General features: G+C 46.2%; 1 protein-coding gene across 1 annotated transcript in view; it reads left to right on the top strand.

Annotated features, from left to right (window-relative positions):
* Positions 1-3,321: 3,321 nt before the first annotated feature.
* cenpf (centromere protein F) overlaps positions 3,322-12,507 on the top strand; it is a 74,331-nt gene continuing 65,145 nt past the window's right edge. The window contains exons 1-3 of the mRNA XM_078229791.1: positions 3,322-3,376; positions 5,817-5,901; positions 10,436-10,631. Coding sequence (XP_078085917.1) covers positions 10,470-10,631 — 162 coding nt within the window. The 5' untranslated portion in view covers positions 3,322-3,376; positions 5,817-5,901; positions 10,436-10,469. The remainder of the gene's footprint in view (positions 3,377-5,816; positions 5,902-10,435; positions 10,632-12,507) is intronic.

The raw sequence follows: 12,507 nt of genomic DNA, 5'->3' as shown, positions 1-12,507 counted from the left end.
AATCTGCTGTCCTTAGCTGGCCTGACCTATGTGACTCCAGATCCACAGCACTGTGGTTGACTCTGAAACGCTCCCTCAAGCGAAATTATGGATGAGCAATAAATGCCAGCAACGCCCACATCCCATGAAAAAATAAAATCTTAACTTGTGTTGTTCTTACAGCTGCTGAACTGAGGTGCTGTCTACTTCCCAGCATTCTTTTTATTTTGCAAAAAAATACTTTATTAAAGAACATCTTGAAGTGCAATGATATTCAGGTTTTCTGCATCAACCATGTTGCACTCTGAGGTGCTTCAGTACAATCAAAAAATAATTCTGGCCTTGGCTGACGGTATGGAGTTTGCATTTTCTCCCCGCATCTGTGGGTTTCCTCCCACAATCCAAAGAAGTGTGGGTTAGGTTGATTGGCAATGCTAAATTGTCCTTTAGTGTCAGGGGAACTAGCAGAGAAAAATGTTTGGTCAGTGATAGGGCCTGTGTGGGATTGTTGTTGGTGCAGGCTTAATGGGCTGGGTGGCCGCCTTCTGCACTGTAGGGATTCTGTAGTTTCTCAATGGTCATTACAAATGGTATAACGTTGTCCAGATAGATCGAGTTGCAACCTGAAGTTTTTTAATACAGTAAGTAGTCTTAATATCAGGTTAAAGTCCAACAGGTTTATTTGGTCGCACAAGCTTTCGGAGCATTGCCCCTTCATCAGGAGAGTGAAGAGTTCGGTTAACAAACAGGGCATATATAGACACAAACTCAATTACAAGATAATGGTTGGAATCCGAGTCTTTAGAGATAATCAAGTCTTTACAGGTACAGATAATGGGAGTGCCACGCCCGTTGGGCACCGCAGGGGCTGGGGTGCATTATAGACCCCGATAATCACATTATGATTTAATGTTTTAAGTTTCTTTTGTACTTTGGTTCTGTTCGGGCTGTTCCCCCTCCTTTTGGGAAGCTGCCCCTTTTACTTTGTCCCTGAGTTCATTTGAGTTAGTTTTTTTGTTTTGCTCTAAAAGAGGGAGAGGGTTAAGCACAAGTTAGAGGTGTGAATTGTCTCCAGCCAGGGCAGTTAGTAAGATTTTGCAAGTCGTGGGGGTTACAGGTAGTGTGACATGAACCCACGATCCCAGTTGAGGCCGTCCTCGTGTGTGGAACTTGGCTATCAGTTTCTGCTCAGCGATTCTGAGTTGTCGTGAAGGCCGCCTTGGAGAATGCTAACCCGAAGATCAGAGGTTGAATGCCCTTGACTGCTGAAGTGTTCCCTGACAGGAAGGGAACACTCCTGTCTGGTGATTGTCGAGCGGAGTCACAAGAGTATTTACTGTGTACCTGGTAGAGAGGTTGCTGTGGCAGGGTTGGGTGATGTCGTGGTCACTGTTCTCCTAAAGGCTGGGTAGTTTGCTGGGTACAATGGTCTGAGGCTGCGCGGTTGTTTGAAGGCAAGTAGTGGGGGTGCCTTGGTGAGATGTTCATCTTCATCGATATGTTGAAGGCTCTGGAGAAGATGTCATAGCTTCTCCACTCCTAGGAAGTACTGGACAACAAAGGGTACTCTGTCCGCCGTGTCCCGTGTTTGTCTTCTGAGGAGGTCGATGCAGTTTTTCACTGTGGTGCGTCAGAACTGTTGATCGATGAGTTGAGTGCCATATCCTGTTCTTATGAGGGCGTCTGTTGTGATCCTCCTCCATCCGAGCAGATCCTGCGTAGACGGAGGGCTTGTCTGTAGGTGATGGCTTCTTTAACGTGTTTAGGGTGGAAGCTGGAGAAGTACTTGCCTTCAAACAACTGCGCAACCTCAAACAGACCACTGTACGCAGCAAACTACCCAGCCTTCAGGAGAACAGTGACGACACCACATAACCCTGCCACAGCAACCTGTGCAAGATGCCATCATCTCGTGTGAGAACACTAACCACCAGGTACATGGTAAATACTCTTGTGACTCTACCAACATTGTCTACCTGATACGCTGCAGGAAAGGATGTCCTGAGGCATGATACATTGGCAAGACCATGCAGATGCTATGACAATGGATGAATGGACAGCGCTCGACAATCACCAGGCAAGACTGTTCTCTTCCTGTTGGGGAACACTTCAGCAGTCAAGGGCATTCAGCCTCTGATCTTCGGGTAAGCATTCTCCAAGATGACCTTCACGACACACGACAATGCAGAAACTAATAGCCAAGTTCCACACACGAGGACAGCCTCAACCAGGAATTTGGGTTCATGTCATTCTCTATAAACCCCCACCCATGACTTGCCTGGGCTTGCAAAATCTCACTAACTGTCCTGGCTGGAGACAATTCACACCTCTTTAACCTGTGCTTAATCCTCTCTCCACTCACATACCTGTAAAGACTTGATTACCTGCTAAGACTTGTATTCCAACCATTATCTTGTAATTGAGTTTGTATCTATGTGTGCCCTGTTTGTGAACCAAACTCTTCACTCACCTGATGAAGGAGCAGCGTTCCAAAAGCTCATGCTACCAAATAAACCTGTTGGACTTTAACCTGGTGTTGTGAGACTACTTACTGTGCCCACCCCAGTCCGACGCCGGCAACTCCACATCATGTTTTAATACAATTGCGTTTATATAATATTCAGAGTCTCGCAGCCAGACAGGGTTCTATACCATTCTCCTCTGTAATATTTCTGTAATATATTCAATGTGGGTCACACAGTCTGAGGGGTGGGTTCTATACTGTTGCCCTCTATATAATATTCACTATATGCATTCAGAATCTCAACCAGATGGGGTTCTATACCATTCCCCTCTATGTACAATTCACTGTATACATTCAGAGTCTCTCAGCCAGATGGGGTTCTATACCATTCCCCTCTATGTACAATTCACTGTATACATTCAGAGTCTCTCAGCCAGATGGGGTTCTATACCATTCCCCTCTATGTACAATTCACTGTATACATTCAGAGTCTCTCAGCTTGAGGAGGGCTCCATACCACTCCCCTCTATGTAATATTTCTGTAACACATTCAATGTGGGTCACACAGCCAGATGATGATCTATTCCATTCCTGTCCTTATACAACGCCCCTCTGCTCGGTGCACTGCGGCAGGAAGGTCTGGCTGGCGCCCTGGCCCCGTTTGTCCAATCAAGAGGTGGGCTCGCGCGGACCGGCCCCCCTAACGGCCGTCGTGAATCAGCCAATCCGCGGAGAGAGTCGAGTTTGAATTGGGGGGGGCCAATCAGACGTTGCGTCCTGGCCCGGTCTGGACCAATCAGAGGCGCGGTCCCAACTTGCCCGTGCTCGGTGTGGCCAATAGCAATACAGGATGGGATGGGGGGCGGTGTTGGGGGTTTGAAACTGGGAGCGCGAGCGGGGGACAGTCGGGCTGTCGGAGCGCTGCGGGCTCAGGTTTGAATTGTGCGATGGTTTGTCGGCGATGTGTCCGGGGCGGGTTGTTGTTGGGGTTGCTGAGCGGTCGGTCGGGGTTTCGTTTGCATCGCGACCGCCAGGGAAAATGTGAACAGTACAAAGCCACTTCACAAGTGAGCTGTGTTCACACGGGTCCATCTTGGTACTTATAACCGTCCAGATTCTACCTCGGCGTGTAAAAATCCTTTAAACTGGAAGGCTTGTGATATATATAAATGATTTGGAGGAAGATGTGTGATCAGTAAGTTTGCAGACGACACAAAGATTGCTGGAGTTGGGGATAGTGATGAACATTGTCAGAGAATACAGCAGGATAGAGGCTGGAAAATTGGGTGGAGAAACGGCAGATGGAATTTAATCCAGATAAATGTGAAGTGATGCATTTTGGTAGATCTAATGCAGGGGGTAGTGGTGGGGAGCTATACAATAAATGGCAGAACCATCAGGAGTATAGACACACATAGGGATCTGGGGTGTGCAAGTCCACAGATCCTTAAAGGTGGCAGCACAGGTGGAAAAGGTGGTGAAGAAGGCATATGGCATGCTTGCCCCATTATTGGACGGGGCCTAGAGTATAAAAGTTGGCATATGATGTTGCAGTTATATAGAATGTTGGTTAGACCACATTTGGAATACTGCGTCCAGTTCTGGTCGCCACACTACCAGAAGGACGTGGAGGCTTTGGGGAGAGTGCAGAAAAGGTTTACCAGGATGTTGCCCGGTATGGAGGGTATTAGCTATGAGGAGAGATTGAGTAAACTAGGGTTGTTCTCCCTGGAAAGATGGAGGTTGAGCGGCGACCTAATAGAAGTTTATAAAATTATGAAGGGCATAGATAGGGTGAACAGTTGGAAGCTTTTTCCCAGGTCAGAAATGACAAACACAAGGGGTCACAAGTTGAAGGTTCAATACAGATATGCAGGGGATGTATTTTACACAGAGGGTGGTGGGGGCCTGGAATGCACTACCAAGCATGGTGGTTGAGGCAGACACGCTAGGATCACTTAAGACTTATCTAGATAGCCACATGAACAGACTGGGAATAGAGGGATACAAACGAGTGGTCTAGTTAGGAACACATGATTGGTGCAGACTTCGAGGGCCAAAGGGCCTGTTCCTGTGCTGTATTGTTCTTTTGTTCTTTGCTTGAACACTGGATTTAGTGTAAACCATTTAAGCACAATGATAGAGGGTAAACCCGTGTAAGCAGTGAACGTAATGCACGTCTATGTAAGCCTAGTTTATTGTTCTGTCATGACCATTTAAATGCAGTAGTAATGCAAAATAATAAACTGAAAGCTGGAAATACTTGGGTCATGCAGCCTTTGTGGCAAAGAACAATTCCTGACCATGCAGGAACTGCCTGTGAAATTTGGACTCCCAATGGGCAATTCCCTTGTGTTTGGAACTCTTAGAGCTGGAGACTTTGGACGGTTCCGACTTGCTTACCCAAATAGTTATTGCAGGAAAGATTAGAAGGATTAACACCAGTTCTGACTCCTGGATATATATACAACTATCCTTCCCCCTCACCTACTTCCCTACCACTCTACCCCTTCACCCCTTTATCTTAAACACATCATTTGAAAACAGGTTTTGGGATATTTAAACCTGCCCACTCCTAGTCCTGTAAAAAGTGGGTGTGGCTTGGCTTCCCCTGATGATCTTGTCCACTAGATTTGGGATCAGCAAGGGTAAGTCATGGGGTTGGGGGGTGCTGGAAGGTGGGATCGGTGGTAAGGAAGAGGGAATCCAAGGGAGAGCATGTGGTGGGGTTCTGGGATATGGAAGAGGGAAGGGAGTTCTGGGAGGTGATGGGAACAGTCAGTCAAGCTAAGAAAATGAGGGGCCTAAATGGTGGTGTCGGTACTGTCCATATCTGGGTCTGTCTTTGGATGTTGGCTGGCAGAGTCCTTGCTGGGCTTTGAGTTCACGTGCATTTCAATTATTCCTGTGAATAATTTTGGACAGTGTCCTTTACAATGCATAGAAAGAAAAGCTAGCTGAGCCTGCCAAATCAGTCAACTTTCGGAGTGGCAAGTACAATATTGGGCATTAACTGAAGGGTGGAAAGCAAAAATGTATTGCTTCTTCCTCAATGAAGAAATTTCCCTAACTCCCCTGTAAATGTCGGTATGCCCTAAACATCTTTATGCAATCACTCCTAGATTTGGGTTAGGTTGATTGGCCAGGTTAAAAATTGCCCCTTAGACTCCTGAGATGCGTAGGTTAGAGGGATTAGCGGGTAAAATATGTGGGGATAGGGCCTGGGTGGGATTGTGGTCGGTGCAGACTCGATGGGCCGAATGGCCTCCTTCTGCACTGTAGGGATTCTATGATTGCACCTATCACTGACCTTCTATTTTGCTCTACCCCCTCGCTAACAGTATAAAATCATCATATTTCTCCCTTTGTTTAGATCTGAAGAAGTCATACAGATTTGAAACATTCAGAGAAGCTGCCAGACCTGCTGAGCTTATCCAGCATTTTCTGTTTTTAATTCTGTATGTTTTACTCTAAGTTAATCTAAACTAGTAATGGTGTTGACAACATGAATAATGTAATGTGAAATATCTACATGTGAAATTTAAATTTGAAAAACACCTTTTGTGCTCTCAATCTATCTTGCGTTGATGTCAGTGGAGTTGGGCGGGAAAGGTATGGTTGTGCACACCCTATTTGTCCAGGAGGCACTTTCGCAGTCCCACCTGTACTTGCTGCATTGATAGCTGACAGCAGGTTACACCATGGGAAAAAACATCCCTTGCCACATTATTGCGCACGTTTCCCATGCATTCTGCTGGCGCTAAGTTTTATTTGCAATCCCATGGGAATCGGCAAAAAGCAAGAGTGGAAGTGGTGCACACTTCCTGTTGTGTGTCAGGAATGGTGCACTAAGGTTTCAGCCTCTGTTTCTCACAGCCAGGCCTGGTAGCATCTGTGCAGTATTTCAAGCATATTTTTGTTTTCATTAAATACAGTAGTGATTCGAGTGTAATTGTGAGCTTGGTGATCAGTAACTGTAGAAGGAATGTGAAATTCAAAGCAAGTTACTGTTAATTTTTGCCATCACACCCATAAACATGTGGTCTGATTTGTATGTGTGTAGTTTTTTTTTCTTTTGAATTGATCATCTACTATTTGGTAAAATATTAGGAATGTAATGTCCTCAAACAGTAATGCTATTTAAATGAATTTTAAAGCAAGGAATTTTATTACATTTTGTTTGGAATTATTGGGAGCCATGGTTTGAGATGCCCAAAAGAGTGTAGGATGGTTGTGTATTGTTCAGATTTACCATTTTCTGATGATTCCGAGCAATGTAAGTTGGTCATGCAAACTAGAAAGATTTCCGGCTTCTCCAATGATCTAAGCAACCTTGGCTAGTTTGACAGGTCTGTCGATATGGAAAGGGAAATTTTTGAAACTTCACCTACTTAGAAGATTCACTCAGAAATGATTGCCCCAACTCATTCTGCAATGGACACCATAATAGAATGGTTCACTAATACTTTTTTGGGAAGGAAACCTGCCATCAAAGAACAAAGAACAATACAGCACAGGAACAGGCCCTTCGGCCCTCCAAGCCCGCGCCGCTCCCCGGTCCAGGATTGAATCCAGGATCCCCGCCCAATTTTCCAGCCTATCTACATACCAATATCCTATCCACCGAGCTGTCCCTCACAGCTACGATGCTTTGTTCATTACAACCTATTAACTTACCCCCACCCCCCCATTCCAGACCATGTGATCTCCAGGGAGAGGCGAAAACCCAGAGTGAAAAACCCCAGGGCCAATATGGGGAAAAAAAATCTGGGAAATTCCTCTCCGACCCCCTGAGGCGATCGAAACGAGTCCAGGAGATCACAATGGCCCTGATCGGAAAATGCTTCCCAACCCGTCATTTCCACTTCCACGAACACCATATGAATTCCCTGCCCCCGAGACAGGTTCCCACCTTGAAACGAGAAACAAGGAACAATTAGCCCGCGCCGCTCCCTGGTCCAAACTAGACCACTCTTTTGTATCCCTCCATTCCCACTCCGTTCATATAGCTGTCTAGATAAGTCTTAAACGTTCCCAGTGTGTCCGCCTCCACCACCTTGCCCGGCAACACATTCCAGGCCCCCACGACCCTCTGTGTGAAATATGTCCTTCTGATATCTGTGTTAAACCTCCCCCCCTTCACCTTGAACCTATGACCCCTCGTGAACGTCACCACCGACCCGGGGAAAAGCTTCCCACCGTTCACCCTATCTATGCCTTTCATAATTTTATACACCTCTATTAAGTCTCCCCTCATCCTCCGTCTTTCCAAGGAGAACAACCCCAGTTTCCCCAATCTCTCCTCATAACCAAGCCCCTCCATACCAGGCAACATCCTGGTAAACCTCCTCTGTACTCTCTCCAAAGCCTCCACGTCCTTCTGGTAGTGTGGCGACCAGAACTGGATGCAGTATTCCAAATGCGGCCGAACCAACGTTCTATACATCTGCAACATCAGACCCCAACTTTTATACTCTATGCCCCGTCCTATAAAGGCAAGCATGCCATATGCCTTCTTCACCACCTTCTCCACCTGTGACGTCACCTTCAGTGATCTGTGGACTTGCACACCCAGGTCCCTCTGCGTCTCTACACCCTTTATGGTTCTTCCATTTATCGTGTAGCTCCTCCCTACATTATTCCCACCAAAATGCATCACCTCGCATTTATCAGGATTGAACTCCATCTGCCATTTCCTTGCCCAAATTTCCAGCCTATCTATATCCTTCTGTAGCCTCTGACAATGTTCCTCACTATCTGCAAGTCCTGCCAGTTTTGTGTCGTCCGCAAACTTACTGATCACCCCAGTTACTCCTTCTTCCAGATCATTTATATAAATCACAAACAGCAGAGGTCCCAATACAGAGCCCTGCGGTACACCACTAGTCACAGGCCTCCAGCCGGAAAAAGACCCTTCCACTACCACCCTCTGTCTTCTATGACCAAGCCAGTTCTCCACCCATCTAGCCACCTCCCCCTTTATCCCATGGGATCCCACCTTTTTCACTAGCCTACCATGAGGGACTTTGTCAAACGCTTTACTAAAGTCCATATAGACAACATCCACGGCCCTTCCTTCGTCAACCATTTTGGTCACTTCTTCAAAAAACACCACCAGGTTCGTGAGGCATGACCTCCCTCTCACAAAACCATGTTGACTATCGTTAATGAGTTTATTCCTTTCTAAATGCGCATACATCCTATCTTTAAGAATCTTCTCCAACAACTTCCCCACCACGGACGTCAAGCTCACCGGCCTATAATTACCCGGGTTATCCTTCCTACCCTTCTTAAATAACGGGACCACATTGGCTATCCTCCAATCCTCTGGGACCTCACCTGTGTCCAGTGACGAGACAAAGATTTGCGTCAGAGGCCCAACGATTTCACCTCTCGTCTCCCTGAGCAGCCTTGGATAGATTCCATCAGGCCCTGGGGATTTGTCAGTCTTTATATTCTCTAACAAACCTAACACTTCCTCCTTTGTAATGGAGATTTTCTCCAACGGTTCAACACTCCCCTCCGAGACACTCCCAGTCAACACATCCCTCTCCTTACCTGGTCTGGTCTATATGTGACTCCAGACCCACAGCAATGTGATTGACTCTTAATAGCCGAACAATCCATTCAACTGCTTGGAACGCAAAAGGAATGAAAGTGGACTGACCACCCTGCATCGACCTAGGCACCAGAAATGACAATGGCAAGCCCAGCCCTGTTGACCCTACAAAGTATTCCTTACTGACATCTGGGAGCTTGTTCCAAAATTGGGAGGGCTGTCTCAGACTAGTCAAGCAACAGTCTGGTATAGTCATATTCAAGGAATCATACCTTATAGATAATGTCCCAGGCATCACCGTTGCTGGGTATGTCCTGTGTCACTGGCAGGGCAGACCCAGCAGAGGTGGCGGCAGAGTGGTATACAGTTTGGAGGCAGTTGTCCTGGGAATCCTGAACATTGACTCTGGACCCTATGAAGACTAATGGCACCAGGTCAGATGTGGCCAAGGAAACCCCCTGCTGATGAATCAGTACTTTTCCATGTTGAACATCACTTGGAAGCACTGAGGGTGACAAGCATGCAGAATGTACTCTGGCTGTGGGACTTCAATGTCGTAGGTCTGACCATCCAACTGCTTTATCAATGGTCTTCCTTTCATCATAAGGTCAGAAGTAGGTATGTTCGCTGATGTGACTGCACAAGTTCAGTACCATTTGTGACACCTTTGATACTCAAGCAGTCCACGTCTAAATGCAGCAAGACCTGAACAATATCCAGGTTTGGGCCGACATGTGGCAAGTAACATTTGCATCACATAAGTGCCGGGTAATGGCTATCTCCAAGAAGATCAGAGAGAGGATCTAACCCTCACCCCTTGTCATTCAATGGTATTCCCATTGTTGAATCTCCACTATCAACGTCGAGAGAGTTACCATTGACCAGAAACTGAACTGGACTAGCCATGTAATTACTGTGGCTACCAGAGCAGGTCAAATGCTAGGAAACCAAGTAACTTGCCTCTTGAATGCCCAAAGCCTGGCTACTATCCACGAGACACAGGTCAAGTGTAATGGAATACACTCCACTTGCCTGAATGAGTGCAGCTCCAACAGTACAAGAATCTTGACACCCATCAGGACAAAGCAGCCTGCATGATTGATAGTCCCTCCACAAATATTCAATCCCTCCACCATCAACAAACAGTGGCAGTTGAATGTACCAGCTACAGGATGCACTCCAGGAGCTAACCACTCCAAACCCAAGACCACTACCATCTAGACAGTTAAGAGCAGCAGTTTGCTGGGAACATATATGCTTCTCAAGTTTCACTCAGCAAAAAATTGAACAACACCTTTTTTATGGAACGTAGTATTTATTCCATGCAGGCTGCTATCGCATAATCTTAGAACTCTGGTATGGATTTGATGAGCCAAATAGCTGCCTTTTGTGTTGCAATGACTGACTAATCTAGAATTTTCATTTTATTTTAGGTCATGATCTAAATTTGTCCCAGAATTAAACAAAATGAGCTGGGCTGTGGAAGAGTGGAAAGAGGGACTGCCCACAAAGGCTCTCCAGAAGATACAGGAGATTGAAACTCAGCTGGATAAACTCAAGAAGGAACGTCAGCAGCGACAATTTCAGCTAGAATCCCTGGAAGCTGCACTGTTGAAACAAAAGCAAAAGGTGATTATTCTTCACTTGCTTAGAAATGGTTTAGCTATTCCTAGATGTCAGCTTTATTCCTTAGATATTGGCTTTCTTGGCTAAGATGTGGAGATGCCGGCGTTGGACTGGGGTAAACACAGTAAGAAGTTTAACAACACCAGGTTAAAGTCCAACAGGTTTATTTGGTAGCAAAAGCCACACAAGCTTTCGAAGCTCTAAGCCCCTTCTTCAGGTGAGTGGGAATTCTGTTCACAAACAGAGTTTATAAAGACACAGACTCAATTTACATGAATAATGGTTGGAATGCGAATACTTACAACTAATCAAGTCTTTAAGAAACAAAACAATGGGAGTGGAGAGAGCATCAAGACAGGCTAAAAAGATGTGTATTGTCTCCAGACCAGACAGCCAGTGAAACTCTGCAGGTCCACGCAACTGTGGGCATTACAAATAGTGTGACATGAACCCAATATCCCGGTTGAGGCCGTCCGCATGTGTGCGGAACTTGGCTATCAGTTTCTGCTCAGCGACTCTGCGCTGTCGTGTGTCGCGAAGGCCGCCTTGGAGAACGCTTACCCGAATATCAGAGGCCGAATGCCCGTGACCGCTGAAGTGCTCCCCAACAGGAAGAGAACAGTCTTGCCTGGTGATTGTCGAGCGGTGTTCATTCATCCGTTGTCGCAGCGTCTGCATAGTTTCCCCAATGTACCATGCCTCGGGACATCCTTTCTTGCAGCATATCAGGTAGATAACGTCGGCCGAGTTGCAAGAGCACCAGGTACACGGTACATACTCTTGCAACTCGGCCAACGTTGTCTACCTGATACACTGCAAGAAAGGATGTCCCGAGGCATGGTACATTGGGGAAACTATGCAGACGCTGCGACAACGGATGAATGAACACCGCTCGACAATCACCAGGCAAGACTGTTCTCTTCCTGTTGGGGAGCACTTCAGCGGTCACGGGCATTCGGCCTCTGATATTCGGGTAAGCGTTCTCCAAGGTGGCCTTCGCGACACACGACAGCGCAGAGTCGCTAAGCAGAAACTGATAGCCAAGTTCCGCACACACGCGGACGGCCTCAACCGGGATATTGGGTTCATGTCACACTATTTGTAATGCCCACAGTTGCGTGGACCTGCAGAGTTTCACTGGCTGTCTTGTCTGGAGACAATACACATCTTTTTAGCCTGTCTTGATGCTCTCTCCACTCCCATTGTTTTGTTTCTTAAAGACTTGATTAGTTGTAAGTATTCGCATTCCAACCATTATTCATGTAAATTGAGTCTGTGTCTTTATAAACTCTGTTTGTGAACAGAATTCCCACTCACCTGAAGAAGGGACTTAGAGCTTCGAAAGCTTGTGTGGCTTTTGCTACCAAATAAACCTGTTGGACTTTAACCTGGTGTTGTTAAACTTCTTACTTTCTTGGCTAAACCAGAGGGTTGGAAGTTGAAGAGCACCCGATGGGCTTGAGAACCTTGTTCTTCCCTCAACCACCACCATTTGCTGTTCATGGGACCTTTTTGCAAAATTGGCTTTCACATTTTGCTGCATAAGTTACTGCATTCAAAAGTAAACTGAGGATATGTTGAGGATTTCCTTTGCTCCACTGCAGAAATGTAAATCTCTGCTGCAACCTTTTAACTCCATTTCATTACAAGTTTAAAAGAGATGTAAGGGACAAAATTTTCACACACAGGGTGGTAAATGCCTGGAACGCACGGCCGAAGCAGATTCTACAACAATGTTCAAGAGGCATCTGGATAGATACATGAATAGAGGGATATGGACCACATAGAGTCAAGAAAATATTAGATGAGAGGCATCTGTGTCTGCACAGACTTGGTAGGCCGGAGGGCCTGTTCCTGTGCTGTACTGTACTGTTCTTTG

The sequence above is a fragment of the Mustelus asterias genome, chromosome 15 (assembly GCF_964213995.1).
Source record: "Mustelus asterias chromosome 15, sMusAst1.hap1.1, whole genome shotgun sequence".
NCBI lineage: Eukaryota > Metazoa > Chordata > Chondrichthyes > Carcharhiniformes > Triakidae > Mustelus > Mustelus asterias.
This window is presented reverse-complemented; position numbering and strand designations above follow the sequence as displayed.